Source organism: Gambusia affinis, linkage group LG08 (genome assembly GCF_019740435.1).
Source record: "Gambusia affinis linkage group LG08, SWU_Gaff_1.0, whole genome shotgun sequence".
Lineage (NCBI taxonomy): Eukaryota > Metazoa > Chordata > Actinopteri > Cyprinodontiformes > Poeciliidae > Gambusia > Gambusia affinis.
The window spans coordinates 25673432-25701229 of NC_057875.1; the positions used below are offsets into that span (position 1 = coordinate 25673432).

The following is a 27798-nucleotide window of genomic DNA, read 5'->3' on the forward strand; positions in this document are numbered from 1 at the left end:
AAAAATTAAAGAAACCTTTTAAAAGCATCCAGAGACATGTGGCATAAAATCCAAAGCCACATTGCCCCAAAACTCAACATGTCACTTCCTGTTGTCTAAAACTCTCTACATGCTGCAAACCTTCAACCTCCTGCTCACCCTGACGGCATCAGAACAGGGTTTTTGTTTTCTTTTTATTTCCAGTGAAGCAGTTCCATAGCGAGATCAGAACCGGCTCCATGGTGCTGTTTACTGATTGCTGGAATGAACTTAAAAAACATACTTATTTAAATAGGATAAAATTTATTGTTTTTATAAACAATGTTTACTTTCTCCTCCCAGACATCAGCAATAATGCAACAAATATTTAGCTCTGAACAAAAGTCCTAGGCCATCCCTCATTTTTTCTGTCTAGTGTCCCAGAAGCTAATTGTTCTTGTATCCTTGTAAACCTCTGATCTGACTCATAGGATGGCAGACGGCTGTCATGTCTTTCTGTGAAACCACTTAGCAAAAAGCATTTCAAAATGTAATCTTTACATGTTTTGCTACGAGCAGTTTACCACACGTCAACAAACTGCATCATCTTCTTCTTTAGGCCGTTTGATTAATTAAATAGTATTCTAGCATCAGCAAGGCAATTTGTAATTGTTCAAATCATATCAAATCAATTTTTTAAACAAGTGGGTTTTTAGTTGAGATTTAAAGGAAGTCAGTGTTTCAGCTGTTTTACAGTTTTCTGGAAGTTTGTTCCAGATTTGTGGTGCATAGATGCTAAATGCCGCTTCTTCTTGTTTGGTTCTGGTTCTGGGGATGCAGAGCAGAACCAGAACCAGTAGACCTGAGAGCTCTGGAAGGTTGATACAACAGCAGCAGATCTTTAATGTACTGTGGTGCTAAACCATTCAGTGATTTATAAACTAACAACAGTATTTTAAAGTCTATTCTTTGAGCTACAGGGAGCCAGTGGAGAGACTTTAAAACTGGTGTTATGTGCTCTATCTTCCTGGTTTTAGTGAGAACGCAAGCAGCAGCATTCTGGATCAGCTGCAGCTGTTTGATTGATTTGTTGGACAGACCTGTGAAGACGTCGTTACAATAATCAATACGACTGAAGATAAACGCATGGATGAGTTTCTCTAGATCTGGCTGGCTTGTTCTGTAACTTTGCATGAATGAAGATGCATCTGGCAGGTTTAAAGTTCCAAAGATAAACTCAGATGGGTCAGAAGAAGCCTGGCTAATTGTCCCTTGACAGTGGTTCGGCATAGTAGGGCGTGGTCGCTGTATTTTCAGTGCGAGTCCTCTGAAACGATCCTGTGGTGAAGTGGAGACGCCCAGGGATGACACGGCTCTCGCCCGCCGAGTAGAAGCCCTGATGCAACTGGTCGTCCGCCAGCTTGTCCGCGCGGGGCGTCGCCATGGCGTCTTGGCCGTAAAGCTGCCTGTAGTCGATGTCATCGTTATGATCGGTGGCGAGGGAGAAGAGACAGATGTGGAGGAAATAAAAGCGAGGTGGGCCCAGAATAGAAACGTAGCAGCAGCGTGACGCTATGAGAGCTGCACATCCGATTTGTGCCGTGTGTCCTGAGATGCTGCAGACAGAACACACACTTCACACCCTTCACCGTCCCGGTTCCTGCTTACTTTGCATGTGGCACAGTGCAGAGCGGCCATGTTTGTCACTCCGTGATGAGGGAGGGGATGCCACAGCTCGAGTGTCCAGCTGACTGGACTCGGACCTCAGGTTTCGGCCTTCTGACATTTTCCCCGCAGCGTCTCACTGACCAGAATACACTTGGGTGTGAGCGTTTCACATAGTTTCACGCAAGTTGTGGACTGTAGTTATTGTGATTTTGCTGCATTTGTCTAACACTTTATTGATCCCAAAGGGAAATTAAATGTAACTCATATTGATCAAGATTCTTCAGAGTTGTTGTAGATGCTGATGGCTGTAGGGACAAAGAATCTCCTCCAGCGGTCTCTGTTTCAGCCTCTGACTGAAGACTTTGTTGTTGTATGAAAGTCTCAGGACGATATTCAAAACTTCTTAAAATTAATAGTGCATCATTGTGAAGTAGGAGGAAATATTCATCACAGGTAAATACATTTGAATTCAGCCTGCCACTACTCTGATGCCCCTAAATGAAATTCTGCACAATCTAATTAATAAACAGTGCCCACCTGTGTGTAGTTTAGGCGTAGTGCACACGTACCTGGATACCTGGGACAAAAGAAATATTTTTGTTTTTATATATGTTTTGGCTAAAAACGATTATTTATAAAAACTCCAACCAAAGCAGAGATTTGAGAAATCTCTGCATTTGTGTTTGCGTGTACATGGGAAAACGGAGATTTATGACCCTATGCATTTACAGTCTGTGAAAAATAATGCGCCAATGTATCCATCGTCTTGCTTGATGTTTTATCAACTTTATTTTCGAACGTGGCATTTTAAAGGATCTCAGTTAAACAGGAAGTTAAACAGTAGTTTTGAAGCAGTCTGATTTAGCTTTGCGCTGAGCGGCGTATTTGTTCTGGTTTGATTCAAAAACCTTTCTCAAACTGATCTTGTGTGTGTATATATATATATATATATATATATATATATATATATAAAATTATATATCTAATTTTATTTTACTTTTCAAAATAGCATTGGGGTAACTTAATAGTTTTTGTAAAGCTATGTGAAATCCAGCTGTTTTGAGAAAATCCCAGAGGAAACGAGAACTTTAAAACAAAACGGTGGCATCATCATGATAAGGAGATGTTTGTCTTGAGCAGGTCAGAGTTGATGGAAGATGAATGGAGCTAAACGCAGAACAATCCTGGAGGAAAATCTGCTGCAGCCATAGGTATGATGGAACAATCTAGAAGCTTTCACTGTATGTCTTAAAATGGCCTAGTCAAAGTCAAGAACTATATATCCAGTTAATTAGGAGCTAGACTACAGAGTTAATTCTGCTGATCTGGGGATGCTAAATATAAAAAGCAAGACATACCTTTTCAGCTTTTAATCTGTAAAAATATAATTTTGAAGTTTACAGTCACCTGGTGTTGGTCTGTGACAGAGAACCTCGATAAAATCCCTCCGGGTCTGCGGCTGTGACGCAACAAAAAGTGTGAGTGCTTTTGCGAGGCTCCGTATTAAGGAGAAAAACAGTTACGTTGTTGAGTCTACAATGGTTTAAACGGTGGAATCGGGTCGGTCCCTCAACAGTTCTTTAAGAGGCAATTCATCCGTCTCAGCTTACGGCTGGTGCGTAGCCAAATAAAATGGCCCTCTGCCACCGCGTTCGAAGTCCGTCGTTCCTGCCGATGCAGGAAAGGGGGGGGGAGAAAAAAAACTGCTGCCTCAGCATGCCGCTCGGTCTCGATCTCAAGAAGCTCATTCTGGGTCTCCCCTGTTAAGTAAGGGGAACATATTTAGGCCGGTCTGTGATGTCAATTGTTATTGCTGGAGGCCTGCTTTAGGAAAAAAATAAAATAAATAATCTCATTTACTTTTGTAAAGCACTTTGGTGAAAAGGAGCTTATTCCATAAAGACGCTATTGTGATTGGTGCTGTGTGTGTATGCGTGTGTGTTTAGGTGTCGCTGCTCCAACCTCCCTACCTCGAGGACGTCTCATGTGCTTCCTTTACATCTCGAGTCACAGTGGTTTCCGTAGCTGTTTGTTCTCGCGGCGGTCTTGACAAACAGAGTGAAGAGGTGGCTTTTTGTGGCTGGAATTTATGAATGACGGCCGCTATTGTGCAGGCACAATGAACGATTACACATTCCTGTGGCTTTCCACTCTTTGATTTTTTTTTCTGTTTTTTTTTTTATACATTTTTTTTGGAGCAGTGAAACTCCAAGGCAAGGCAAGACATTAAAGGGCGAAGCGAGAGGGATTTGCGTTTTCTTAAATGTTCTTTTTTATTTTGAAGCGAGCGAAAGGAAATGAGAAAAGTCATGTTGATTTTAATCATTTGAAAATGCTCGAAACATATTAAAGGCTTTTCTCACATGACTACCTGCAATTTGTTGTCTTCTAACCTGCTAATTTCGCTGGGAATGTCTTATTTGCTTAGTGAATGAATTCTTCTTTGAATATCTATTAAAATTTCTGGAAACATAGTCACAAAATAATAACAGAAAAAAGTTCACTGCCAGCCAAACATGCTGAGGGACTCAATTTTGATTTCAAATCGGGGCATTTTTCCCAGACTTTCCTTTTATTTAGTTGTGAATTTTCCGGTGAAAGGACTTGGGAAAAGCAGTGAGTGTAAAGAAACAAGAAAATCCCAGCTTCACTATAAATGATTGGATCAAACTCAACGTCGCAGCGCGGTGAAATATGAACGTCAAAAAATATATCACTGTGGACACAGAGTGACGCGAAGAAATTAGAAATGGCAGCAGAAACATCTGTTGGATTTAACAAAGAAAAAGTCGTGTTCAGACATTGGGGCTGAAAGACAAAAGTAGGAAGAAAAAAAGTCTTAAATAAAACAAGCGATATTTATCAGCGGTGTGCACGTTTTTTTCTTTTCCAAATGTTCTTTTTAAATCATTCGTGTCGACCACCTTCTTCATCTCAACAAGTCTCCCCTCGTGTTCGGCCTCTCCGTGTTTCACCGAGCAGCAGATTTGTGCTCCGTCCTCTAAATCATTTCCCTCTCTCGCAAATTGTTCCCCGCTGGAATATTGGCCTGACAGCCGTTTTTTTTTTTTTTTTTCTTCCTCCTCCTTCCCTCGGCTTTCCCCAGTGGACTCATTTACATTTATGCACACAGCAATTAATTACAGGCTGGCGCTGGCCTTGTAAATTAAAGAATGGGACGTGGAGGGAGGCGCGGAGGGGAGCGAGGTCTCCCCTTATTAATTGCCCCCCGACAGTTAAAGCCTTGTTGGGGTTGCGACCGGGTTGACTTTAGACCCCGGAAAAGCTAAGCGAGAGAGTCGGCGCTTCTTCCTTCTTTCAATTCGCCGTATCTGAGCGAAGACGTTCGTTTGTTCCCGTTGTCTTATTTTTCTTTGCACTCATTTTATGTATTTATTTTTCGCGGCGTGGCCCCGATGCCGCTTTACAACCTTTTAACGTTCTTGGCAGCCGTAGGGCGTCGTTCCGTCGTTCCTCATGTTTGTCTCGAACGAAATGCCCCCTCCCCCAGCCCATACCCCTCCGGTATTCCTGGAGGTCTTTCATTTAAATACTTATGGAGTTTTTTTTTTCTTCTTCTTCTTCTTTTCTATAGACCTAAGAGTCAGGCAGGCAACTTCTCACGGTATTGGCCTTTTCATCGCAAAGACGCTCCAACTTTTTTCCAGCGCCTTCCTTCACAAGGCCTTCCTTTCTTTTCTGTCATGCAGTGATGTGTTTGTGCATACCTCACTCGTTCGACAAAAGAAGGGAGAGATCCTATTCACTTTTTTTGCCTTTGACATTCACCTCTTGTTTTTACAATCTTTTCCAAGGCGTGCTGTTTGCACAGTGGAACAGGCTTTGTCTTGAAGGAGTCGGACAATGGCGAGCAGCAGAATGTAATCTCTTAAGGGTAGCGAGCGGAGCCGCGAGGTTTAGATGTATGTGCCGCCACTTGCCCCTTTCGTCCCTCTCACCCCTCATCCCGTTTCCACCCTTCGCTTTAGCAAAATTTTATGTTCGCAGCAACTTGGGAGAGAATACATATTGTCACTTAAGCTTCCGCAGTGTCCCCCTCCCCTCGCCGCCCCGGTTGTTTGCGAAGGGAAAGTTAAAGTGTTTCATTCATTCAGACTCGCTCTCGTCTGATCCCTCTGTTTAAAAGCCCTCTATAGCAGTTTGAACAAGCCTCTTTCATACCTTCAACAAGGTCATTTTTTTTATTGGATGTAATCAGGAGACATTATCGTCTGAATCATTTCTTGACGGTAAAACAATTGGCAAGCTTGAAAAGTCAATTTAAATGAGAACTTGCGATGGTAAGCTTCTTTTTTTTAACTATTGTATTTTGAGCATCCCTCAGATGGGACGTTAAACACACTTTCTGTTAACACATATGTCAACTGATGTAGCTTGCTTATCCTTTACCTGACCAGAAAGGAACTCACTGAAATGAAAAACTTCTCGTTTTCCGTAGTGCCATGGAGCCAGAATGACAGATTGTTTGCCAAACCAAGATTTAGACGTGGAGCAATTTCAAAGTTTTCATTTTTAACTTCTGCTAAGACAAGTTGGCAGCAGAGCCATTACTTCACCGACTACGTCAGGGGTCCCGAAAGTCGGACCCCTGAAAGTCAGAGCGAAACCGGCATCCTGCATGTTTTCGCTCTCTCCCTGGTGGTACCAACAACCTTTTCAGCAAGTCAGTGTTCTTCTTAGGCCTCTAATGATCCATCATTGGATCCAGGCGCGTTAAACCAGGGAGCGAGAACTAAACCATGCAGGATCCCGGCCCTCCAGGACCGATTTTGGGCAGCCCTGGTCTACGTGATCGGACGTTATGATGAGTCCTTTGTTCTGCTAAAGCTGGAATTATGACGTGAAATGTTGTAGAGCAGCTAGTTGGGTCACCAGAATGGCTGCTGTGCTCATACAACATAGTAACAGTTGTGGATTTAAATTAGGTTTTTTGGTGTTTTATATCACAACTGGTCATGTAACGTCTTTGAAAAACAACAACAAAAAAACAGTTTTATAAACGTGGACTGTGAATGCTGATATTCGTTGTAGGGCTGTCTTTTTTTGCTGCAACACGGTTAGCATTGAGGTGCTATTTTAGGCTTCTCCTTATCCAGTCTGCCATGAGATTGTGTTTTGAAGCAAGATTTAAACCCCAGTTTGTGGATGTTGCTTGTGTGTCAGATTTATGAATGTGCCAGAAATACGCAAACACAAAAATTTTGGCTCAAGACTTTAGTATGCAAAAAAAAAAAAAAGGAAAGGGGACTGGTAACGTTAAAATTAACGCGTTTAGCTCAGCAGTGACACCCCTAGCTTTTAGTAACACTAACTATAATGTTCAGCTAGTTAACAGAACTGGTCAAGAGGAAGTAAACAAAGAAATAAAACAAAACACTGCATTAACATTTCCTCATTCATACTTGTTAAATCTGCATATAAGTCCTAGATAGCCTTCCCAGGAAGCAATTTTGCTCCTACATTCCTGCACTCATTGGTTGGTGTTCAGACTTTTTTAATCAGCACCAGTACACAAAGTCTTCAACAGAAACAGAATCAAATTTTATGCCCTGATGCACTGTTTTCCAACCCTGGTCCTCCAGACTCACTGCCCTGCATGTTTTAGGTTTCTCCTTGCTTCAGTCCAGCTGATTTCAATTGATGATTGATTAACAGGCGTTTGCTGAACTGCAATCAGTTGAATCAGACACATAAAACATGTAGGACAGTGAGCCTTGAGGACCAGGGTTGGGAAACATTGGTCTAATGTGACCTATAAGGGTGTGCAGTGGTTGTCTCTGGGCTTTTAGCTCCCTATCAGCAGCAAAAGGTGACCAACAGTACCAACACCCAATCAAAAAAAAATAAATAAAAAGCCTCTGATAGCGTTAAAAATCCTTGTGGTCGCCACTCCCAGTTTGAATTTCTGGTGAATTGACAGAAGTATAAAGTTTATTGGCGGAAAGATTGGGTTTGATTTGTTGCTACAGAACCGCAGTAAATAATTTTTTTTTTCCTCCAGGCTCTCTTAAAACAAGTTTATGAGCTATTCCTTTACCAATATGTCCTTGGCATTTAGGCTGCTACTCTTCAAGAACTGAAACAAACAAGAAATCAAATAAGCAACTGATGGATGTCCAGCGCAAATTGTCTCCAAAATGTCTCTGTTGGAAAATAATACATTTTAGAAACTCATTTTTGCGAAACGCTAATGTCTTCAAAGTTGGCGGGGTATGAGGTTTGGTTAACAAAAAAAGAAAGTAAAAAAAATCAGAAGCCTGTGCAATAAAAGACAGTTTCATGGTGTGAAATGTGTAACCGTTTATTGGAAGTGTGTTGCTTGCTTATGGGCCCCCTCAGAGAGAGAGAGAGAGACAGAAAGAGAAAAAGAAAAAAACTGAGCTAAATAAGAATATTTGATGTTCGACGTTACCAGCGGCCGTCTGAGAGACGGCACATGCTATAAGCTCATCATTTATGGGTCAAGTGAAGCTCATTTTGGTTTAATTGGCCATATGATTATTTGGAAACGAACGTGGCAGCGCCGAGCCACACGCTGCGGCCCGCTTATTGAAGTAGCCTCTGTCTGATAGAGTTCCATTGTTCTTCCCCCAGAGTGTCTCCTTCTGCACAAGTGGCGCTGACAGCTGCAACAGGATGACATTTAATGCATATTTGGTTGTTTCAGTGTGTGCATTCATTGCTCGGGGGCAGACCCTGCTGTGAACAAACAACTGTTTGTCGTCACCTCACCTGTACCATCTGTAATCCCACCACGGCACATTGTGGCCTTTCTTTTTTTTTTTTTACCCCTCTCGGGGGTCTTTTTGTGGGCTCTAGTGTCCCTCATATGACAGTAGGCTGACAGGAAAGGGGGAAGGTGAGGGAGGATGACACGCGGCAAACGTCAGTCGGGTCCGGGAATCGAACCCGCGACGGCCGCGTCGAGGACTCAAGGCCTCCAAATGTGGGTTGCGCTATCCCCTACGCCACCACAGCACGCCCCACATCGTGGCCTTTCTAAGAGACGATTCTCTTTTCTGCATTGTTACCAGTTTTTACCCACCGTTAGCAAAAAGCAGTTAATTCTAGTGTACTACAAGCATACTTATTTTATGCTTAAAATGAGGCAGTTTACTTGAAGTAAAGTTTTTATAAACTATACTTGATAAATTCAAGAATAGTCTAATATCTTGGTTAAGTCATTGACTCATGCTACATTTACTATGGCAGAGTAAGGTTTTCACTTCACGCATTTGTCTTGATATATTATCTGTTACAAACTTGCATGTTCAAGATTGCGGAGTTTCATTACTTCTGCACACCAGAAACATGGAAACGTTTGACTTGACTTTATTAATCAACTTCTAATTCCTTTTATAAGCATACTTGTGGCATACTTTAAATATACTTCAGTAAACTAAAATGTAAACCACAAGTGTATGCCTAGTACACCATTATTGTACATAGATGAGTGTACTTGTTGTATCCTTGAATGCATAACTTGATAAACTTAAAATGACCTCATAACAGGATGCTTAAAGTAAACTTTTTATAGTCTGGTTCATTCGGGGAGGTGTGAATGCACAAAAGAACTGTGGTCCTCCTATAAACCTATGTCTCTATTGGGTCAAAGTGAACTCTCAATTGTGTATGTGAAAGCCAAGGGTACCAAAACCAGGAAGTGCACAGAGAATTCTGGTTAAACACAACCAAAACAAACGCAGGAGAGTAGTGTTTCCATTTTGTGAAGAAGGAAGTTGCATTCAGTTTTTTCTGCTCAGGTTTTTCGTGTCATTTCCGTCAGCGGTTATTGGTGCAGCGCCACCAGAGGTGTGGAGGGGAACAGGTTGCTCAAAAGGTTTTTGGTTCGATTGACAAATTGCAGTGTGAAACCGAACGGCACCAATGTAAAATGTAACAAATGTTGCGACTTTGGTTCCCATCCTAACCAAATCTACCAGACTATCAGGTGTGAAAACACCATTGAAACCAGAAGCCGCAGCATGCGGCTTGGCGCTGCCACGTTCAGCGTTTCCTAACAATCATATGGCCATTTTTCATGCACATCCCAAAAAATTGACAAAGAACCTAAAGTCACAAACCCCCCGCTGATACTTCTCCTTACCTGCAGCTCGTATCCAAGTACTGGCAGCTTTTATGGATCCAAGTTTATACTTAAATGCTCAAAAAGTTTGGCTCCTACACAAGCTTCCATTGACTTTGCATATTAACCAGGTATGCATGTTTTGAGGCACCTCTGAGGCAGCCAGCTGTCTCTCTGATTACCCAGCATTCCCCAGGTGTTGGACCTGCTATTTGCAGACTAGCGGGCGTGAAATGGAGGGGAAAGAGAGGAACTGGTTCAGCAGTCGCGTGAAACGTGTTCAGACGGGTCAGCGGGAGCTGCGGAGTGTGAACTGGGATCTGGCGAATCCGTCCCACAGTCAGCCGATTGCAAGAGACTTTTGAATCCTTGAATTCAGTCGGACATAAACGAAAAGGAGCTGCGTCTTAAACTTGTGTGTTGCAGACTCGTGTGTGTGGGTGTGTTTGTGTGTGTGTGTGTGTGTATATATTGGGGTTTCTTTGCAGATGATTTATCATTATTATCTGCACTTCTTTGTGCAAGCTTTATAGTGCCCTGAGAGAAAGAAAAAATGCAAGAGAAAATCATTTGGTTGACTATGGACATGAATAAAAGATCATACATGCCCAGAGTTTGCTTTTTTATTTATTGTTCTCAATTAGCCTCAAATTTTGGAATCAAAGGCATGTTTCTATTGCCCTTTTTGCACAACTTAGATGCCGCATTTAGGAGCTGTCATGAGGCCAAGTTCTGTTGGAGCACGTATTGCTTTCTTTTTTCCACTCCATGAAGTTCCTCGTTATCTTGTTCACCTCTGTATTTCTTATATTACTGACCTCCCACTATCAATTAAGGCTATCTTCCATCCTTCTTCAATTTGGGGCCACTCTTTTCGGGTCGTTCCGTGTCGCGGCGCTTTCAAAGAACCTTGTTGGCTGTTTTGACCTCTTTGATGTTATTTGTTTTCTGTGACCTCCTGCTTCATCAACGCCTGCTTGCGGCGTGAGCGTGCGAGACCAAATTGAGGCTGACGCCAGATCAAACCACCCAGTCAAAATGGTTTGTTCAGGCCGGCCCGCTGAAGAACAGAGAGCTGTCCGAACGATCAGAACCCTGGAATCGGTTCTTAAAGGTAAACATCAGGCACCGCTTACTGCGTTAAGAAGCATTGCGGCCAATTTTTTACAACTTCAAAGGGGCGTACAAAAATCCCGTTGTTTGTTAGACCTTGCGTGGTATGAGAGTACGTGATGCTGTTTGTTCAATGAAAGCGATGTGAAGGAAACACACTGATCCTCTGTTTGCTCCGCTGTGAACTTCACACTGGTCCTCTGTTCGTTTTTGAACATCGGCCGCAAGGGCCTCTCAGGTGGGCTGAAAGTTTTTCCACTTTGAGTTTGTAGACTTTATCGGAGCTCAGTTTGTAGGTCACCAGTGTGAAATAATGGCTAGTGTGTAGAATCTCATGGCTTTCCTTCGTCATCATTTGGGTGAATGCGTACCCTGCGAGGGAACTCTGTGATGACAAAGGACAGACATTTTGATGTGTGACGCTTGAGTCGCTGCGTTAAAATGCAGTTTTCTCTGTTTTTCAGGCAACGTTCATGAGTTTTAAAGTCGACCACAAGTGAGACGAGGGTGTTGGAGCTGAAAGTCTCGTATCTCTGTAAGTTCCCTTTATCCTCCCCAAACTGTTTCCTCTGTCCATCTTCCTTCCCAGCTTTTCCGTGCCACTGTTTGGCACTTTGGATAAGCTTTCAATTTCCAAATGATTTTGGAAATCATTTGGAAAATAATTTTTTAGTGCAGCTGTTGTGTCTGTGTGCGTGTGTGTGTGTGTGTTTAGGATCTTTTCTGGCATAGTCACTAAATTTCTCAAGACTGATGTTCCTTGTGAAGAGCACAGCTTGTTCTTAATGTAATGGAAGATATGTTTTACAAATGGAGCAGCGGAAATTAATGATAGTCGATAAAATGTCTGTCTTTACTCTTGACTTTTTTTGGACCTTTTCTCACCTTCTTAAAAGGGGCGCATTTCTTTTTGTGCTTTTTTTGTGCTAGAATAGACACGTGTGTTTTTTTTTGTTGTTGTTGTTAACTTATTTTTCAGAAACCACTTACTGTATTTTTGTTTGTTGTGCACAAGGCTCCACTTCTGCTTTTCGAAGATGTACAGATGTACAGTTTTGACGTGCGAGTGTAAACGTTGAGAAGCTGCAGCCCCGAATAAAACCTGAAACTTCATTCGGAAACGAGCTTGAAGTAGAACTGAGCAGACTAAAGAACATGTTTTGTTTAGCCCATGGGCCTATCCTAACACAAACAGAGAAACTACACTAGATGGAAGTCAATAAAGTCTCCTGCTACAGTAAACAACTTGTACTCCATTTAACAAAACTTTAGCACACCCGTGCATGTCCTCCCACCACTACCACCACTGTCTCATACTAAACGCTTTTGATTTGTCTCACAGCGAATGTAGAGCGCCACTTTGAGCAGTGTTCTCCTCTGAGCGCCCTCAATAGCTGCTTTCACTTTAGTGAAGAAATGGGTCCTTTTTTTTTTCTTTAAAGGCTCTTGCAGGCATCACTCCAGGAACCTTTCAGCACTGGGACCCTACAGTTTGCCTTTTAATGGACTTTCTCTCTGTAAGCTATAAAGATTATATCTGGAGTCAAATAGTGCTGTCGGTAACACTAGCCTAAATGAAGCCAATCCCAACGGTTTCAGCAGGGTCGGGAAACACTGGAAATCTTCTGATGAGGAGAGGTTGGAGAAAAGAGTGATCTGGCCATCTGGCTAATCCCCCTCCGTGTTTAAGAATACTTATTAAGGCACTCTCTGGTGGCCCTTGAGTCGTGTCACGGCCAGGTCAACAAGTGTTCTGTTTGATTCTTCCTGGCATCTCAGAATCGGAGGGCAGGAAAAGTCCGGGTGCAATACTACTTTGAATTCTGCTGCTTTAGAGGGAGGCTCATCTTCAAAGAGAATTTGTCATCTATGTAGTCTCATAATCTGGGTTTGCAAGATCTGGAGATTGGACCAGACTATTGAGGCATAAAATCTTTTACACCCTAAAACTGCAACCAACTGACTGACTAGATGTTCATGCCTGTGCAAAAGGACGTGACTTATTTGCTGCGTCACATTTGTTCTTGTTTGTTTCTATGAGCTGAACATCAAAAATGAGAAGCAGTTGTCTATGAAATGCAGGGGTAGCTTCCGTCTACAGTCTTTAGGCAGTGTTCAGTCTTCAGTGGAGTATTTGAGCGCTCCTTTAGAGAAGGGGTGAAGAGTTGCTGCTCTGAAAAGGAGTCAGTTTGGGAGTCTGGATAGGATACCTTGCCCTGAAGAGTTTTCTACTCAGGATTGTTTTTCTTAGGGAAAAGTGTATTTCTTCTGGTTTGGGACATCTTGGGATGAATCAGAGTAACTGGGTAGAGAGATGTCTTAGTTTACCTCCTAAATCTCACTGCCAACACCCAATCTCTGTTCAGAACATGGGTGTCAATGTTATAAAATCTTTGAGAGGTTAGTACTTAAAGCTGCAGTATGTAACTTTTATAAAAAAAATAGTTTTTTCCTTATTTGTTCAAACTGTCACCATGTTGTGTCAATATGTTTTGAGATATATTATTTTCTCCGTCTCCTCCCTGAGCTACTGTTGCCATCTGAAGAAATGCACCGCTCCTGACCAAAACCAACCAATCAGAGCCAGGAGGTGGGTCTTAGCGCTGTCACTCAACCCTCATGTACTCGCTGCTAAATGCAACAACTCTGCTAGCAGCAGCAGAGCAGAGAGCAGGGGAGGAGAGGTGGATGAACTGCAACATACGGAGAGTGATTGGCAGCATATAGACACGCTCTCTGACTCTGATTGGTTGTTTCTAGTTAGCACTGGGCAAAGGCAGAAAAGCTGTTTTTTTTCCGCAGATTATCTGTCTCATACCATACTGTCACAACATAGTGACAGTCTCAACAAATGTGTAAAAAAGTATATTTGTAATGTGTAGCGTCACTACACACTACGGCTTTAAGAGCTTGAACTTGAAGGAAACCTGCATTTAAAATTCTGGAAAAACATGAAAAACTGCAGAACAAAGTAACTTAATTCTATCAATCTCCCTTAACTGCATCAGTTCTTCTAGCAAACTTGAAATTGTACTAACATGCCTTTTTTTTTTAAATGTGATTACTGTGTTAACAGTAATCACATTTTCATACCATAGCATAAGAAAGAGCTTAGAGGAGGGAGTGGATTCTCCTAACAAAATTACAGTCTTGATGTTGTGACAGAAACAATTTATGGCGTCTTTGTTTTGGGGGCGTTTGAGATGGAAAAAACGGTGCCACGCGATGGAGAATTAGCACAATTAGAGACCGCACTTACTGCGGTTTTCGTCACTTCATAAAATCTGAAGCAAGTTCACAATGTGCTTATCTTCAGACGGTGGAGAGTCAGAGCTCAATTTGTGTCTCAAAAGGAGGTTTAATGTTGAAAAAGAAGAATAAGATCAAATCCTGATCTAAGGCTAAATGCTTCTTAAGTGGATCAGTAGCTTTGTATTTACTGACCTGGATTTCAGGAGAACCATCCTAATTCTGAAAAGCCGCGGAAAGCAGCTGATGCTTGTAAAATCAAAGCCCTTATTTAACTAACTGAACTAATGGCACATGTGTGAGAAGTTAAAAACATAAACAGATAGCTAGCGGTTGTTGAGATAGCTTGAAAGCTAATTAGTTAATAGCTAATGAACTCACTGAGGTTGCCTGTTTGGCTTCCGCGAAACAATTTCCTTGTTTGTTTGTTTTTCTTTCTTTCTTTTTGCTTCATCTTTGTATGTGAACTTCACTTTGCTCCAGTTAGTAATGTAACACAATTTCGTGTTGTTTCTGTGCAGTTAGCCGTGTGTTTCCTGTCATTTTCAGGCCAGCTGGGTTTTACATGGCCAGTCAGTTTACATACTGTCATTATGAATGATGAATGCTATCATTTTAGTAATTTTGTACAACCATCTTCCTGTTTAGAATAATTCAGTACAAAAATATTTTGTTAATCACATAAAAAAATTAAATGTTGTAATGCATATTGCAAAATTTTCTTCAAAGGGGTTATTGTTGATTCTGATGGCTGTGTGACGTTCTCCTGTAGCAGTCTGTGTTCCAGTGTGTTTTGATGAAGCCTATGAGGGAGGACACTGTTGTTGTATGACAGTCACATGAAGAGGATGCTAGCGGTTATCCGTAATGTTCTTAATTTTTACATAAAATCCTTTGCTTCGTCACCTGTAGAGGTTCTACAGTCGTCCCTGGAACGAAACCAAAACAGAACCAGCCTTCTTTATCAGGTCGTTGAGTTAAGTCTCTGGATGTGATCCTGCTGCCCAAACAGATGACGGCAAAAGCGACAACACTCAACTAGGCCTGTCACAATAACAAATTTTGCTGAGCGATTAATTGTCTCAAAAATTATTGATGTTTAATATTATTTGAAGACCTTTTTACACTGATTTAATGGAAATGATGTAATAATGCATGGGATTTCCTGCCAAAGATAGATACACTTTATTTTCAAAAGAACACTTAACACTGGAACTGATAAAACAAACAAAACAACCAAAAACAAAAATAAAATGGATTCTCAGTCTCCATTAACAAAGATGCACTTGAATAAAAACAAAGTGTAAATAAATACTGGATTCAACCAAAAGAGTGCAGATTATGAAGTCTGTGTACCACATTGCCCTTCAGTAATCATTAGATTTAAATAGAGAAGATGGAACATCGACTACCTGATGCAATAGTTCACACAAACATTTTCCCCTTAAGACAATCTTAGAACTTTGGTCGTACTAAGATTGTCGCTTGTGATCATCCTGTAGTGTGTGGTGTGTTACAGTAGATCGTTGTGGAATTGAACTATGTAAATGAATTTAGTACATTTGCTCTATCCAGACATTCATCTGTCCAAATGTTCTTGTGCTTGAAACTTATGATCTTCTTCATCCCTGGTATAATTCCTCCACAGTTGGCTCTTTCTGTACGTTTCCTTGATGTCTCAAATTATGACTTTGAGCTACTTCTTAAAATTCCCTGATTTTAGTCATCCTGGTTCCTGGGTGAGTTTTGAACATCCTGATCAATTTCATTTTGTTGTAAGTGATACGTTGGGTCAGATGAGTAAAGTCTTTATAGAAATGAATGAACCAAATATGTTCACTACACCCAGATTGAAGCCTGATAAGTAGTTGTAGCTATAATAAAGATAATAACTTCAGTCTATAGTTTCTTTGCAACGTGCTGAGGAACATTTGTCCAAACCTTCTTGAGGTTTGGATTTATACATTTGAGCTGCTAAGTGTCATTTTAAACCTGTGTGGATTATACAAAATCCACAATTAACTCAAATTTGTGCATCCAACTCTTGCTTTCAAAAGCCAAATAAAGTTGTAAGTTGTGTAATTGTTCCACCCTAAAAAAGTTGAAGAGTTAAAATGATTTAAAGCCCCAAACCCACGCAGATATTGAGTGTGTATAAAAGGTGCAAATGGGGGAAAAAATAAACCATGTTTGTGAGTTATATATTTAAGTCTACAGCAGATACCATTAAGTTTTCTTTTTTTTATTTAGTAAGTTTGGGGGTGCGGGGGGCGGTAGTTCTGAAGTTTGGTGACGTGCTGTGGCGAAGCAGCAGATTATATGTTTTGTGTTATGGATTTGGTGGTTTGTCAGGCTGTGTCGGTACCAGCTTATTTGTGTGTATCCTTACATGCATGCTGGTGTTTTGCTCTCTCATGCCACATCAGTGTCTCATCTGAGGCCCATCTGGTTCACTTAAGAGGCCAGCGGAGCTGCAGTGGCGAGGGCGGCCGGGTCCGATCAGGGCTGGGCCGGGCCGGGCCCGGCAGCAGTTCCTCTTTGCTCATACAGGAGCCACTGGTGCGAGGCCCTCTGCCAGTAACAGTATAGATCAACCCTTGCGGCTTCCAAACCACCCAAGCTCATACCCACTTTCTCTCTTCTATTGCCCTTGAAACGAGGTCTGCTCTAAATATTATCTCCCCCTGCGCTCTCTTACCTCCGTTTATCCCGGAGTCGGCAGAGACGAGAAGCGAAGCCGTGGGGCTGAGTCACTTTTTCCCCCCTTCTTCTCTTCTCTCCCTCTGCTCTCCTCGCCAAAACCGCAGGCAGCGGCAGCGGCTTCCTGGAGATGAGCGCCTTTTGTCTGTTCTGAGACTGCTGCGGCTTTAGGCAGATCCTCCTCTGGTGAGGTAATGCGAGGTTCGGATGAGTGGGACAAGTTGGAAAATAAAAGGTGCAAGGCGAGCAGAGCTTCAGAACTGATCGATATTTTAACCTTTTTGATCGTTTTTTTTTTCTCAAAAGGATACGTGCTTTCCATCTCTCCTTCTAATGCTTGCGCACATTCACAGCTCTGTCTAGGTGGTCCGATCTGCTGAGTAGCTCCACTGCAGGCCTTATGTGAGTCAGGTCCTTTCACACAGCAGTGTCTAGTTTGTGGTCCAATTTTCCATTATCAAGAGGTAATTGGAAGCATTTCTACAAATTGAGGCTGAGAATACAACAAAGAAGTCACTTTTTCAATGATACCTGTTTCAATCGCAATTAAATCTCAAAGTGAGGATTCTGTTTTGGTAATTAACTAGTCAATCCTGGATGTTGCGATGCTTTATTGTGATTGTTGTGGCCTGAGATCAAAAAGTTGCGGTCAAAGTTCAAATTTTTTTAAGCTTTATTCTTTTTTGATGAAAAGGATTTAAATTGCTGCACATGATAAAGATTTCTTTTAAATATGTGGAAAGTAACACTAGCTGCTTTTCCATTACAAATGTGCGCAAACCTGGCCAATATTCCGCTAATGTAAAAAAAACAAAAAACATAATTTTGCAATTGTTGTGTTTCCATTGAATAAGAAATATAATTGAAACCATACGTGCGTAATTTTGTGTATGCAATAAGCCGTTAAAAAACATGCCACGGAATCATCCTCCAATTACTTCCTGTTGTTGTCTTCTTTGTGGTTTTTGCCAGCAGCAGTTTTCTGTTGCAGTTTTGCGAAATAAACCGATTCTGATACAGCCGAAAATAACTTTTTTTTAATCAAATAACAAGAGGTTTTTCAAAAAATGTCAGTGTTTTTATTGGGCAGATTTATTTACGAAATGTCAAATTGCATAGTTATATTGTCAATGGAAATGCAACTTCTGTATTCTGTAGAAATGAAAGAGGATTGGGTTTGTTCCTGGCATCAACTAATGAGCAAGCAATGCAAAATGGGTAACAATAACATTTGCGTTCTATATTAACAAGCTTAATATGACATACCAGAGATGGAGTAACTTGTCAGCATTCAGCTGAGTTATCTGGGTTGTTTGGAAGAAAACTCTGCAGTGATTGGTCAGAAAATATGGAAAACGTTAAGGTGATTGGTCAGATTTGTGGTAAAGTCGCAGCTTCCTGGAGAGTCAGATTAACTTACTGTTTTTCATCGGCTGTTTGATCACAAACGCATAACAAGTTTTAAAGGTTTTATGTGAATTTTTTTTCTTTATTCATGTCAGAGCGGGTCGTTAATAAAACAAAAGAAAAAAAGGTTCGACCCAGCTTGTGAATATGCGTGTGAACATGATGTATTTATGAGCTCTTGCTTTATTTTCTGCACGTCATCGACGACAACTGTGATCTGCTCAGACCTCAGGCCTCCCGTGGAGGAATGCCACCGCACTCGCTGACATTCCGGATAATTGCTTCCTGTCATGGTTCGAGGAGGTCAGAGGGCAGGGTCAGTCTCAGCTGTTCCACCAGGGGCTTCACAGAATGCCACCTGGCCCTTGGGCCTGCAGTGATCCAGCATATAATGGAGAGCAAACAATATGCCTCTTCACCTTTCCTACATTCTTCAACATGCTGTAGCTGGAAGAGGCGTCCCCACCAGCTGTTAGGCTCATCTTAACGCTTCGTTTAAGCCTCTTTGCCCCCCCCCTCTTCCCTCCCTCTCTTTAATTTGTTCATTTATGTCAGAATTTAACGTGTTCATATAAGATGTATCAAGCTGAAACACGATCAGCGGCATCGTTTTGATGCGCAGCTCGACCCTGAGAGAAACCGGAGCGTTCTACTCGTTGGTTCAGGTGGATTGCAGTCCGTTGTTGACGGCTGAAATGTTTGCTGAAGATGATTTATTAGTAGATCAAAGAGCCACTGAATAGACACATCTTTAGTTGTTTTTTTTCTCCCAATAAGTAAAGCTACTTATTAAAATACTTTTAATGAATGCAATTTTGAACACCTCATATAGGTCCAAAAGATTGGGATGTTTGACTTGGAAAGATTTTTATTTATTTATTTAGTTATGATTTTTAAAGTACATATAATTGTTGTCTTTCTTTTCAGTCTTTAACCACAGTCAGTGAGATGTTTTTCTGTCTTGTGTTGGACTTCATTGTATCATTTTGACATCATTACACGAAGCATCCAGATACTACCATGTTGTTCGTGTTAGACCAGTCATGTCGAGTTCCCAGCCACTCATTTCAAATGAAACGCGTCCTGCTGACATAAAACCCCTCCCCACAAATTCGCCATTACGTTGTTTCCACTGACTAAGAACCACAATTGAAATCACACGTGACTCAGTATTTTTCAGGTCATTCAGAAACACGCTGCACCATCATTCTGCAATCTCTTCCTGTCGTCGTCTTGGTGATTTGACCAGTGGCAACATACGCTTGTTGTCTCATGTGATGCGAAAACGGTGTTTCCATTGATGTTTTGCGAAAATAAATCCATTTCAGTACGACCAAAAATAATAATCAACACCTCATCCCGGCGCCAAAACGTTTTATCAAAAAAAAAAAAAGAAAGAGTTTTTTCAAAATTGCAGCGGTTCCTTTTAGCAAATGTATTTTCTAAATGTCAAGTTGCTCAATTGTATGGTCAATGGAAACGTAACTAGCGTTTGTAGTAGTATAATGTCAACGATGTCGCTGTGGTTTGTGTTAGCGGATGTATCCACCGTTAGTCTCTGAACCACCCAGACAGCATCTGATGTCAGACTGTTAAGGAAGAGTAAAGTACTGATCCAGATCTTTAAAAATCACATGATGCACTCTATTTTGTGAACAATATTTCCTTGATCACGCAAGAAAAAGGTACTTACTACCTCCTCTTTTCTCATAATTACACCCTCCTCAGCACTCGTAAAAATCCCGGATCTCGTTTTAAAGCCGCCATCAGCCAGAACGAACCGGCCTTTAATGGCCGCTGATTGCATTCCAACACCAGCCAACCCCCCTCCTCTGTTTCTAGTGATCTGATCATTTAAGTACATGCTAGCATAATCGAGGTCTCTTCCTTGATTAGATTTGCGCCAGCTTTTAACAAAGCCTGCTCGAACTTAATCCAATGAGGCCCTTTGTGGCGATCGCAGAGGGACGACATCGCTCCTGGTTAGCTTCAGAATCAAACCGAGCAATTAGACGGTGCGCCGATAAAGAAGCCGAGCGCCTAAAACCAAGAGCCCACTGGTTTTCTTTTCTCTGGAGGGAAAAAAATGACCAGCTGAGAGGGGAGTTTTTATATTCTCCTTAAATATACAAACATCTACAGACGGTTCCAGAAAGGTAATCTCCAAGGTAACGTTTCAATTTGAAACGCTCCCTTTCAAGGTTTCACAAATGCACTTTGTGTGTGTGGTTTTCATCAGAGTTTATTTATTTACTCACAAAATAAATAAACTGCTTACTCTCTCCGGAGAGCTTTTTATTATTATTTTGTTTTATTTTTTTAACATGACCTGTAAATCTCGGCTGCTGATGGAGCTCCGTGGCATGTTGACGTCTTTAAAGTTTTACGTAGAACCACGAACGCAGGGCCTGGAATAGGCTGCTCAGCATGGCGTAGAGGAGTCGGCTCTGGCTGTGTCCCTCGGTGACTCCTGCCCGTCCATAATCACAGAGGCTAAACCCGCTCCTGACCTGTGGCGGTGTGTCACAGGCTCAGTCTCCTAATCTTCTCCTTTGTTCTCTGTCACCCCCAATTAGTCATTCACCAGGAGCCGCAGGAAAGTGGATGTGGGAAAACACGTGTGCGTGAACAATTACCTGTAATTACAGTGTGGGTTTTTGTTGTCTGACGAAGCAAGTGCACAAACTTGATGTGCGATTTTTAAAAAAAATGTTTTTTTTATTTCTTTGGATTTTATGAGTTAGCTCTTTCATTAAAAATAATTTGTGAATCACTTTTGATGATTGTTTTTACTTTTTAGTTTCCTTTTACAAATGTGTATGAATCTTTGTCTATATTCTACGAATGTTCTATGCGTTGTGGGTCCAAGGGGAGGACTATGTATGCAGTGTTTTGGGGAAATTGTAGTTTGCCATTTTTTATTTTTTCCCCTCCAGGGGGTCTTTTGTGGGCTCTAGTATCCCTTATTTGAAAGTAGGCTGACAGGAAGGAGGAAGGAGAGGGGGAAAGACATGTGGCAAACGTCGGCCGGGTCCGGGAATCGAACCCACGACCGCTGGGTCGAGGACTGAAGGCCTCCAAATGTGGGTCGCGCCGTCCCCTACGCCACCACAGCACGCCTGTCTGCCATTTTAAGAGCTATGGATTCAATGACACACAACTTTTTATGAACTGTGCGATGCTGTGAGAACTCTGGAGGAGGCAGCTGGACATTGTCCAAAATAACCCCCAAAGCCTCTCATCCTCCTTCCACTTCCTGTCATCTTCTTCGGCGTTTTTGCCAATAGTAACATCTAGCTGTTGATCAAGTGACTCGAAAAATGCGGAAAAAATGTTTCGATACGGCTGAAGAACCGCCGCATTGTCGGAGCTTCTATTAAGCTAATTCTCTTTCGTAATTTCAATTTGCGCAATTTTGCGGTTAAAGGAAACAGCAGCTACAGTAAACAGGTGTAAACATGCAAAGGCTCACCTGTTCAAAAGTTGACTAATCCTGAATTCCTCCTATGGTTCAGTGATCTGGACCATAAGGTGCCATGGGATAAGCAGCAGGCTTGCCAGTTTGTCGGGCAGATAGAGGCGAAGCCAAGGAGAGGAGGAAAAAGACAAACAAGTGATTTTTGGAGCCAGGCCCAGTGGTTGGGGGAGAATTTGGGGGGCAATTTGGAGTTAAAAAGCTGTTAATTGCTGTTTCAGGGCAGGCTGAACAAGAGAGAGAAAGAGAGAAACAGAAAATACGGTGTATGTGTACCACCTTACCTCAGTTGTCTGTTTGCTGGCAGCGTCTGATATGAAGCGCGATAAATAGGCTGTGATTTACGAGGGAAAACGGTGTTATACTCTGCAGACACGGAGGGACTGAAGGAACTCTGATATGAGCGCAGGCCTAATTTATGTGCTTGTGTTGAAGAGGACAAGCACCTCCGGAGTACGTTTGCTCAAATCCCTTGGATGGGACTCCAAAATGACTGGCTCCCTTCCAAACGTTGCATCACGTGCTGATAATGGAGACAGATTTAACGCGCTGTTGCCAATTTGTCGTTATTAGAAGGTACACATTTAGATACGCGCTCAAAATACACAAAGGGAGAAGATATATCATCTGGATACAATTACTTTAACCTATGGAGCCTTATTCAATAATTAATATCTATTGACTTATGACCTCTTTATGCCATACAGTAAACAACACGCCTCATAACTATGTATGAGCTCTTGTAGTCGGCTAACATATGGCCAAAAGGCCCAGAGATAAGCTCTGGGTCTTAATAAATCAGCCATAACTAATGAAACCCTTAATTGGGATTTATAGCCGACAAGCCCGGTGTTGAGACGGAGAGAGAAACGGATAAAAGGAGCGGATGAGAGCTCGCAGACGACAGAGAATCCCCACAATGAGATACCAGGCAGCAGGAGAAATGGATAGAAATAGTTTCTACACAAAGATTTGTGAAATTTTTGGGTGAGGTATTTGGTTTATATTTTCTTTATTCAGTTAAATTGAACGTTCTAATTAATTACTGACTTTCCACACATTGGATAAGCATGGACAGATTTTCAAATGGTTATTTCAGGTCGAACATTGTTCTGTTTCGGCCCAGAGAAATATGTTGAAACCGTTTTTCTTTCACCTCATTAGTACTGTTCAGTTGTTATTTAAACGCATATGCTGAATGTTAGACTGGTAATGCCCATTTCATCAACTCTAACTTGTTAGTCTAGTTGTTGTTGGACATTGAAACAAAACACTGAGGTCATTGAAAGTCGCTTTCACGAAATTTGACGTGGTAAACCAGCAAGTGAATTGTTTCTCACTTGATTCTGTGTTGTTTTTTTTTGTTTGTTTTTTTTTTTTACTGCTCTCCTTGCTACATGTGTACGATCCATCCAGCTCCTGACGTTGGGTTCACATGAGATTATGAAGTTTCGGCGGAGTTTTTAGAAAACAAGGAATCCCAATTTTTCCGTTTCACAAGTTACGTTTTTCTCAAAAGTCACAAAAATAATGTAAGATAATGTGCTGCGTGTTTAGCTGATGTTTATATGGGATCATGCTGGTCTCGTGTTTTAAAGAATTCTTGCTCAGCTCATGTTTGTTGTCTTTTAGTATTTTAAACTTGCAACGAAAGAAAGATCAAATGCAGTCTAGACAAAAAAAAAAAAATCCACCTGAACATTTCTTTAGTTTTGTCTTTTTTAGCGTCAGCAGTTAATGTCACAGTATTTTCACAGTGCTTAGAAGTTAATTGCATGTTGCCTGTCAGCCTTTCATGGATTCTTTTTGCCAAGTGCCTAAAATGTAGCTGCAGAATGGCTTTCAAGTTATCTCGGGTTTCTTGAATGCTTTTGTAACTGAGTGCTGTTAGCTAGCCCGAAAGCAGTTTTCATTAGCCAACTCTTATCAAAGTGTTGAATGTAGTTACAGAAAGATTATGCTTATATCTGTAACTTTTACATGTGGGGCACATAACGATGTCACTTTGTTCACCAGAAAAACTAACATGCTAACAGCAGATAGATGGTTCAGAAACATTTACCTGCCAGAGTTGGGAAATAAATTCAGGAGCAGCAGCTTGTTACAATGAGAATCCTTCTCATTGTAGTGTGATATCAAACTCGTCATAAAGAGAAACACTGCCCTTTTAACGACTCAAAACTTGTGATGACGAGTTTTATATCTTGCTAAAACCAAAGTGTTCACATTTAAACAAGGAACGCCGTAACAGTAAAACGCTCATGGGATGTTTGAGTGTCATCCAGTAGAAACGGAGTGAGAATCTTGAGGAGTTGTAACTTGTCGGAAGAACATAGTTTTATGTGTCGTTATAACTAGAAACTTTCTTATTAGGTATGAAACTCATCTTATTAAAACCAGAAAGTTTTAATAAGATACTGATCCTGAATTTATTTCCAGTTACAGACAAATTTTGATGAAAATGTTGTTGCACATGGTCTTGTTACACTTCTCCTTACTATGTTTTTTTTTCTTTTTTTTCCTATTTCCACGACGTTTACTGAAAACATACACTGACTCACTTCAAGTTCAGGATATTATATCAACCCCATCATGTCAACGACCTATAATAATAATTTAAGGCTCTACGTTATTAACACATGCATTCATTGAGACACCCACAAAATTAACACTTGAGCACCCAGAAGAAGTCTTTCCTACATTTTATTAACTGAATGTTTCTTTCTTCTCTAAACACTTTTCCAATAAATGCAATATTTTTTTTCTGTATGCCAAAGTCACTTTATGGGATACCAACCTCCACAGATTAATCTTCTCTAAGCTGACTGTAGTTTGTTGTTCCTGGCTGCACGGACTTCTGGCCGCTTGGTTGGTTTTTGGAAGGGGAACTTAATTAACATACCTTAGCATGGTCAGAGGAAGAATTTAAGGTCTGTGTCTTCAATAAATCAAAGGTATGAATCCCAGACTTTCAGGAATGACCAATTTATTTGGGTCCCGGTTAAAATCCAAATGTGGCTGATTGATTTAAGTTTTTACTGTGATACATTGTGCTGACTTGTGAAAACAGGTTGAAGTTGGAGCTTGTGCCTCATGAACAATACATATCGTCCTCAAAGACGTTAGATACCTTGTGCTGAGTGGAGAGCCTCAGCACAAGACTGAGAGAGAACACTGAACTGGTTTACTTACTTTATTCATCTGTTATTTTCTCAGCAAGTACGAACTAATAATAAATCTCTTCAGGATTTTACCCTTCTTCTGTCTAACTCACATGCAGCCTCCGAGTGTGAGTTTCAATGACATCAGTATACGCAACATCAATCTGAAAACGGACTGCTAGGAATGCAATAATTATTTACAGTTGTATTCCAAATGTTACACTTTGCATCTCAATAAGATATTCAGCATATTGGGTGTGTGTTGTTCGAAAAATTGGAAAAGAGAGGAGTGGCAATTGGGATTGACGGTAGCTGATATTGCCACCACTTTATTTTTTCTTTTCTTGTTACTAATATTGAAAGCAGACATGAATAAAGTTGGTCAGTTTTTAGTGGCAACACTGTTGACCTGATCGAAAGTGTTGTCACTTCTGTTCAGTTGATTACGTGATTATTTGTTGGCCTTAAAAGGAAAAGCAGAAAAGCAACAACCATTCCACCATAATCACTGGACGAATGTTAAACCGTGTCAGTCTCACTTTGATGCGGACCAAAAAAGCAAACGCTGGTACACCTACAAGTCTTGTCCTCGTTTTGGTTGGAGTAAATTCTGGTGCGGTTTGAACCCATATGTGAACACCAAGTGGTAAAAATGTAACAAATGTTTGAACTTTGGTCCCCAATCGAATCGAGTCTCCTGGATGATCAGGTGTGTTAGCATTCACCAAACAGGAAGCTGAACAGCTCACCTTAAATCTGTCTTTGGTCTTCTTTGAATGAAGACGATATTCTCAAACGGATCTCAAAAACACTAGACCTGTGCCCTGTTGACGCTTTGCTCGGAAATCTTTTGGGTAAAAGTGTCAGAATGCTGAAGTAATCACACTTCCACCGTCTCCATTCCTCCTCCTGGCAGACGGAGACGTCCGCCGCCAATGAGACACAAACTGAAGTCTCGGCTGGACTTCCGCGGGACGGCTCGTTCCGACCATCTGTACGCATTACGCATTCACGAACGTCAATAATTGAGCGAAAACATGTTTCCGTGGCCGGCCTTTGAATAATGCAGTCACTTCACGCTAACAAAGCCGAGGAAATCCTCTTTCTCAGATAGGGGAACAAAGCTCATTGTCAGAGGATAGAGAGGCAACAGGGATTACAACGAGGCCATGCAGCGAAACGCCTTGTCAGTCTTAATCTGGGATTAAGCGGGTATTCACGCCTCCTGGGTGCTCTAAAAGCCACCTGTTTGGACGCCCCGGCAGACGATGATACCATCCAGAGCTTCTTGTTTGATTCTCTTTTGTTTGCATTAAACTTTAACATGGCTTTCTCCTGCAGTCTGTTGTTGAATTTCCAAAGCCAGTTTTTAAAAATTCAGTTAAAAAGAAACAACGCTGCGAATGAAAAGTCAGTTCTTTTGCTGTCAGAATGTGCGCAGAATCGAACTAATAAATAAAACCGGTATTGTACATGTGGCTTTTGCCGTCCTCAGGACCGGTCTTAATCAGAGTTTTGGCTCCTCCGTGCCAAAACGTCGTCTCGAGTGAGCGTCTAGTACATAATAAATATCAGGGATGGACGAACGCGGCGAATTACCTCGTAAGAATGTCAAACGCGGCTGTCTGATGATTGTCCTGGGCTTTCAGGGAGACCCCTGGAGTCCTGTAATGACTTACTAAAGCTCACTTTCCCTCTGCTGCCAGCCTCGGGGCAAATGGGATCAGTCATGTGTGAGCGCAGCTGTCGCAGGGCCGCCAGCTTCTTTTGATAACTTTCTAACACTGAAGTCACCTCGAAATAGACGTCACTGTCGGCGATACGCTGGAAACCTGAACCCCCTTAAAAATCCGCCTCCTGTTTGGTTTGATTGTTTAATCTTGAAGATTCATTGCAACCTGAAACCAGCTGGATCCCATTCGGCCTCTTGAAGCTGTTAGCTTTGCCAGAGAGAAGTAAGGAAATTTATGCTAAGAACAATTAGCATCTTCCTGCCTTTTAAAGTAGCTAATACATGAATCCAGTGTTGTCCAAATGTTTTACCACATGAGCCAAGACCGTCAAGTTGAAACTGACTGAGGGTCACAAATATCTTTCATTCATTTCTAATTTAGAAATTGTAAATAAATAAAAAACAGCTTGGTTTTTAAAGAAAGTGGAGCTGTAAATCATTGTAGAGCTGAAAGATAAAATCTATCAGAATGACCTTGTTTTAAAAAATAATAAGCAAGCAAAGATCTACAAACAATATCCTAAACTTTGTGTTGTACTTTTTATATTTAGAAGACTTTATTTGGAAGACAGCGTCTTTTTAACCACATCGACCTCCAACTTTGTGCCATTTTTAAATCTCACATAGCAGGATTTCTACTTGCTTCCAACAAATATAAAGAAACCTCAGCAGATACCGACTCCATTCATAAAGATGTCATAAAAAACGCCGGAAAGAAACTGAGCTCTGTTTGTTGTAGATTGTTGCTTTTTCTTATATGGAAAAAAAGATAAGGTAGGAAAAAAGGCAATTTTCTGAAACAACACCACACTCAGCCTTGTAAATAAAATTGTACAAAAATATATACATTTTGCATTTTAGATTTAAAAAAAAGCCCTCTGTAAATGTGTACTCCCAAAAACTCCTCAGCAGAGTTTACAGAATCTGAAGAAGTTCAGAAAAAAGAAAAAGAGTCTCCTATTAAACACCTTTTGCTATCAAATTTTTCATTGTTAAATCAAAAATAATAATCAGATTATCAGCCCTACACTGTATTTATAAGTCAAAAAGAAAGGGAGGAGCTTTTTACATGTTGATGTTTGAGGTGCTTTTTATCTGCAGATGCTTCCTTTGAGCAATCCAATGAGCAGTCGTTCACTAAAGGAATGCCATGTTATTTGATTTTAGCAATAAAATGTGTATTTTTTTTCCATTTAAAAATGGAACTGAATTATTTGTTCATGTGCAT

At 41.2% G+C, this 27798-nt stretch overlaps 1 protein-coding gene across 3 annotated transcripts in view; it reads left to right on the forward strand.

Moving 5' to 3' along the window:
• Positions 1-27798, forward strand: part of LOC122835349 (transcription factor SOX-6-like) — a 143918-nt gene that overhangs the window by 11000 nt on the left and 105120 nt on the right. The window contains exons 2-3 of one of the 3 annotated variants that reach the window (XM_044124351.1): positions 11311-11381; positions 22515-22664. The exons of 1 other annotated variant lie outside the window; for it this stretch is intronic. In XM_044124351.1, the coding sequence (XP_043980286.1) occupies positions 22564-22664 (101 nt within the window). In that variant the 5' untranslated portion in view covers positions 11311-11381; positions 22515-22563. The remainder of the gene's footprint in view (positions 1-11310; positions 11382-22514; positions 22665-27798) is intronic. One more of the 3 variants, XM_044124352.1, reaches the window with a different exon arrangement.